The following is a 6,000-nucleotide window of genomic DNA, read 5'->3' on the forward strand; positions in this document are numbered from 1 at the left end:
AGCCATGCTTCAGTTTTATTCAGTGTTCAGTCTAGGATAAAGCTTATTTCCAGGCCTTTTGGATGTGTAGCTTATGTATAAAAAAACCCCAACCCACTTTAATGCCAAACAGTTCCAATATAATCTAAATGATGGAAAGATAATGACTAACAAATTATTTAGGTAAAATAAGTAGTTTGCAACTTTTCTTTGACAGGCTTAACCAAGCTTGTAATTAAAAAAACCTGCCTTAATATTTAAAGATATGATGATCAAAAGCTAAACTGGAATAGTATTTGAAGGCAGTACCCCTGGAAGCTTGCCCTAGCAATCTGTATTGCAAATACACTGAAGTCAGCTTCATAACACAATTTGCCTGCAGAGCATGTTACTGTACAGTCCAGTTTAATCTCCAAAAGGTTGTTAAAATAAATCCAAAGCATTTACTTCACATTTGGACAACTGAGAATCTGGAACAGCCATTCTGGAGAACAGCGAAGCAATAAAGCTTAGGTAAATTTAGGAATGGGAAGCATGGATGCTTAGGATATAGCTGTAGCCCTAATGGGAAGTCTTTTAAACCATCTATCGCCACACCTTGGCTTGAAACTCTTCACACTGGTAAAGGGTCATTAGTCTAAAGAAATTCAGCATACATCCACAATATTACTGAAGTTAAGGAATCCCAAACACACACAGGCAAAATGCCCAGTCTAGTCCACATGAAACAAAAAAACCAACTGTTTAAATACTTTTAAATCACATTCACACAAGATGAAAACCACCCACTAGTGCTCACTTTAAACAATTTTATTCTGTTCCAAAAAGCACTGCAGTTGGGATCATACATGTTCCTGTTAAATTATGTCAGAAAAGGGTTTTGTGGTGGTAGAGTGTTTATTGGGATGTTACAGTATTTATGCTACTTATTTCTATAACCATATTTTTTGAATAAACGTATAGCACAAGTTCAGTTTTAATTTATGCATGCAGGAGTTGCAGAAAGTTTAGGAAAACAGTATTTTTTTTCCAAGGTAAGAAACACTCCAGCCATTTGATAAAAATGGAGGTAGTTTTAAGAATATACGATACCAAGTGTCTCAACAGTGCTGTATTACACAGTTAACTTGCTTTTTTTGAGATAGCTTGATGATTTCGTAGGGGAATGGTTCAATTGTATGCTGGTTACAATTTCTTTACACAGACTGCCTGATATAAAGTCTCCTGATCAAACACTACTTTGATACCTTCCCTTTGTTTTGTAAGATTTCAGTGAGGACTTGACAGCCAGTGGGCTGCTGGATAGGCTTCCTGCAGGGGCTCAGGAAACCTCCTTTCTAACAGTTCTGTGATTTAGAGCCCAGAGGTGAGTCTTTACACTCCTAGAGTGGCTGCTCCCAGCTTTACACTGAGCTCCTCTCATGTTATGGTATCTCCAATAGCAGCAAGTTAAGTGTGTGCAGTTGCTGAAAGCATAGCTTACACACTAAAGGGCAACAAAATGTTCATGCTAATGAAGCAGTGGGGAACCCCAAACTGCTCAGGCCTCTTATACTACAAAAGTTTAAGTTATAAAATCCCCTTCTCAGATTTATTTTACAAGACAAGTTCATATGTTGGCCTTTTCATAATAAAAAAAAAAAGAAGAAGCGTAAACATTTTCAGATCTTGCATTCTGCCTGACAACAGCATGTTGCCTTTCTCCGGGCCTTTTGTTTGGCAGACAGTCTTACAGTAGCATTAATAATCGTCCTCTTCATCAGAATCCAATACTTTCCTTCTGTTGAACTAAAATGAGATACATGACATGAAAACAGAAGGGTCACAGCAAATCCTTCCAAACTCCACTCTGTTTAACAATGAATAGGTTGCATGGGAGCAGAACGTTCACCCCATCACCTGCCCCTGCCTGCATACTGGTAGAGGACAGGCCCAGGGCAGAGCCTCCTCCCGACAGAACACCGACATCCCAGTGCCCGGAGGGACTGCTGTGGCTGAGTCCCAGCACTTACCACTGTAGGCAAGAGAGGTGCTAAATACGAAATTAAGTTCTACCCTGAACTGAAATGGTCCAATACATGTAAGGTTTCTGCTCTATTTTGTAACAAATTAAAATTACATTTAGGAAATAAAGCTCACCTTTACTGTTGTTTTCTTTTCTGTTTGCTGACTCACTTTTTCAAGTATTTCTATCAAACCTTGTTCCGATACCTAGGAAAGCAAAAGAAAAGCCATATAAACACATTCTGAGAGATGTTTAGTATCAAGTAACTGAATCACATTTTCCCTTCTCAGAAAAGGTGTTTGATGGAATTATATAGTACTATTTAGAAGTTCTCAATTGCCTTTTCCAGTTAATGTACAGATATAAAAAACATACCATCTTTTTAGAGTGAATTAGGCTTGAAAATATATGCAGAAAAAATTAGAAAAATGTAACTCACCTTTCCAGCTAGCTGTCCAAATCTTGCCATCTGTATAAGATAATTCTCTACTGCTTTTGCTTTGTCTGGTTTCACAAGTGCTAAATTGCTTACTGCAACAAAAACAGGCTCTGTTCATTTTGTTTTAAAGCATACCCAAATACTTTCACTAGTAACTAAAAAGTGACAAATAACCCTGCCAGGGTCATGAAATAAATTGAAAAAGGCATTTTCATTTATGTAAAACAAAGATACAAGGTAGTTATATTTCTTAATTTTAAATGCTTGTTCCTAATTAGATTAACTAATGTTAATGTTGACTCTCACCACAATTCCTAATTAACTAAAGCCCATTTTTTTACTAATATCATTCAGATGTCAGTTAACCCCTTCCCTTCCAATCACTGATATCACCAACTGAAAAGCTGTATTAGTTTTATCTTCCCATCAACAACAGTATTTTTCTAGTCTGGCCTCTATACAAGCATATATGTGCTTGATTTGAGCAAAGCTAGGGTACAGTAGTTAAGAACTCTTTATTAGAAAGTTACTTGGATACTCACATCTTGCACGAGCTGCTTGATCAAGAACTTGAGCTAAAATAGTATTTCTTATCTCTGCTTCCCTATAATGAAAAATTAACACACATTAGAAGTGGGATTCCAAATACCTAAAATAATATACACAAACCAGCAAACTACAGAATACTTGCAATACATTTAAGTGGTTTCTTGAGGTCCCTTCAAACCTTACATTTACATGATTTCTTGTATAGCATCTTCTGTCATGGGTAGCTTATATGTGTTGACAGTTACATAGCTGACATCTTCCAAGAAACTGAGATGGAGTTTACTATTTACACCTTCTTACTGTTTATTATTACATCTTAAAAGATAAAAGCCATGTTACGCACTGTAAAGATTTTGCATTCGGTTCCATTGTGGAATTTCACCAAAGGCAGTGTATGGTAGAGCAGGCATAAGGAATATTCCATTCAATTGCAAGACAGAACCAAACCTCACTGTTTATTTAGAATTTCTCAGTAAGTCTCCATATACTTACAATGTTTGCAAAACTCGAATTTCAGTTTATCCATTGCAGTTAATACAAACTTTGTGTGCAAAGTCTAGCTCTTTGAAAACTTTTTTTCAATTTTCCACTTAGTGCAAATACTAAACATTGTTTCCATTCTAAGCTCTGGCACAAATAATTTTGATTCACAGTTTTAACTGCAACAGATGTCCCAGAAAAATCAAATCAACTAGGAAAACGTTCCCATTGTACCAAGAGAGCCAAACCCAAATTCATCACTCAGACAAAACTCCAGTTTGGGAAGAGTTCTGCCAGCCTTCAAGATTTCTTATGACCAACTCTTAACAATATTGAAAAGCCAAGGCTTCTGAGTTCCCAAAGCAGATGACAGTGGGAGTGATGCTGCTTGCCCAAAGCATCCTATTATATCACTAAGGGTCGTAACATTATTGCATTCAGCTGAGTCCAAAGTGAAAATGAGCTGATACTGCTGTTCTCCTTCACACCCTCCCACCCCATCAGGGTTCAGACTGCCTGACAGCTCTGTTGTAGATCATCCAATATAGTCGTGGCCTGGGAGCCACACTTGGATCAATCAGATTTTAGCTCTCCTTGGATTAAATCTTCAGCATTTCAGCTTCTTTGCTGGTGGTTTTCCCAACAACAACAAAAAAGTTCAGGTGGGTATTCCAAAGAAATTAAATACTAAAAAGAAAAAAAAGCAAGCTTCAAATTTATTAGATGTAAGACCACAAGTCAATAGTTCTCATTTATACCTCTGTTTTGCTTCCTGTTGAGATGGATCACTGGAAGGATCCTAAAGAATGGGAACAAAATAAGTACGATCATCCAAAAACGTTCCACACAGGACAGTAAATTTAAATATTCTAGCAGAGTCAAACGTAAGCTAAACCTGCCTGCTAAACCCGCCTGACCATGGACGAGATCCTGCAAGTAAGAATCTGCCACCCTAGCAAATAAATCTGCCATTCTCTGCTTTCCCCACAAAGCAGTAACACAGTCTAGTGTGATGTCTAGTGCTACTGGATCTATCCACAGATTGTTGTAGGTTTGGAATTAAAAGACCTTTCTATTAGGTCTAAGATAACTTTCCTAAAGCCCAGAAAACAGACAAAAGCATTTTAAACCCACTAAAGTAAGCCAAGGACAAATGAAATTCAATGTAACACTTCATTATTTATCAACACAGAAGAAAACACAATCCCAGGCATGGTATTTTGGGACCAATACTGGCAACTGAGGTCACTATTCAGAAGCAAGTAACGAAACAAAGAGAAAAAACCTGAATTTTATGTTGAATCTGCACCTCAAATTTTCTAGGTAACATTTCAAAGTGTGAAAGCAGAATACGAAACCACATGGAGAGAGGAAACACGGCCCATCATCAGTATGGAAGATCCCCTCACGGGAACAGACGGATACACTTCAGCTCAGAAACAGCGATGGCTGGAAAGACTGATGCTGGTAATCCCCAAGATTGTGAGTGGCACAGAAAATGTCGGGGAGGGACGGCTTATGTGCTGAATCTGGAAGGCGGCAGCCAAGGCAGGTAGCAGGAGACAGGCCGAAAGCGCCCTAAAGGCGACGGCTGCTCGTGCAGCAGGAGAGGAGATGGCTGGGCCGGCCCCGCCGGGGCCTCCCCCGCCTGTCTCTTATACACATTGGTGCTAAATACGAAATTAAGTTCTACCCTGAACTGAAATGGTCCAATACATGTAAGGTTTCTGCTCTATTTTGTAACAAATTAAAATTACATTTAGGAAATAAAGCTCACCTTTACTGTTGTTTTCTTTTCTGTTTGCTGACTCACTTTTTCAAGTATTTCTATCAAACCTTGTTCCGATACCTAGGAAAGCAAAAGAAAAGCCATATAAACACATTCTGAGAGATGTTTAGTATCAAGTAACTGAATCACATTTTCCCTTCTCAGAAAAGGTGTTTGATGGAATTATATAGTACTATTTAGAAGTTCTCAATTGCCTTTTCCAGTTAATGTACAGATATAAAAAACATACCATCTTTTTAGAGTGAATTAGGCTTGAAAATATATGCAGAAAAAATTACAAAAATGTAACTCACCTTTCCAGCTAGCTGTCCAAATCTTGCCATCTGTATAAGATAATTCTCTACTGCTTTTGCTTTGTCTGGTTTCACAAGTGCTAAATTGCTTACTGCAACAAAAACAGGCTCTGTTCATTTTGTTTTAAAGCATACCCAAATACTTTCACTAGTAACTAAAAAGTGACAAATAACCCTGCCAGGGTCATGAAATAAATTGAAAAAGGCATTTTCATTTATGTAAAACAAAGATACAAGGTAGTTATATTTCTTAATTTTAAATGCTTGTTCCTAATTAGATTAACTAATGTTAATGTTGACTCTCACCACAATTCCTAATTAACTAAAGCCCATTTTTTTACTAATATCATTCAGATGTCAGTTAACCCCTTCCCTTCCAATCACTGATATCACCAACTGAAAAGCTGTATTAGTTTTATCTTCCCATCAACAACAGTATTTTTCTAGTCTGGCCTCTATACAAGCA

The 6,000-nt window shown here is 37.5% G+C and overlaps 1 protein-coding gene across 1 annotated transcript; it reads right to left on the reverse strand.

Moving 5' to 3' along the window:
- Positions 1–1,009: 1,009 nt before the first annotated feature.
- On the reverse strand, positions 1,010–5,564 carry PDCD5 (programmed cell death 5). The gene is made up of 7 exons (XM_026856949.1): positions 5,535–5,564; positions 5,266–5,301; positions 4,211–4,251; positions 2,966–3,027; positions 2,424–2,515; positions 2,119–2,190; positions 1,010–1,767 (listed from the first exon to the last, which is right to left on the reverse strand). Exons 1-7 carry the CDS (start codon positions 5,562–5,564, stop codon positions 1,720–1,722), a joined length of 381 nt encoding a protein of 126 aa, XP_026712750.1. The 3' UTR covers positions 1,010–1,719.
- Between the last annotated feature and the right edge of the window lie 436 nt (positions 5,565–6,000).

The sequence above is a fragment of the Athene cunicularia genome (assembly GCF_003259725.1).
Source record: "Athene cunicularia isolate RWA chromosome 11 unlocalized genomic scaffold, athCun1 chr11_part1, whole genome shotgun sequence".
Lineage (NCBI taxonomy): Eukaryota > Metazoa > Chordata > Aves > Strigiformes > Strigidae > Athene > Athene cunicularia.

What these genes read in the sequence shown, in the direction of transcription:
- PDCD5 (XM_026856949.1), bottom strand. Translation starts at nt 5,564, where the DNA reads ATGGCAAGATTTGGACAGCTAGCTGGAAAG. An exon ending in CAACAGGAAGCAAAACAGAG is followed by an intron (nt 3,028 to 4,210) that starts GTATAAATGAGA and finishes TTTTCATTATAG; the next exon opens with GGAAGCAGAGATAAGAAATA. An exon ending in TTGGACAGCTAGCTGGAAAG is followed by an intron (nt 2,191 to 2,423) that starts GTGAGTTACATT and finishes TTGCTTTCCTAG; the next exon opens with GTATCGGAACAAGGTTTGAT.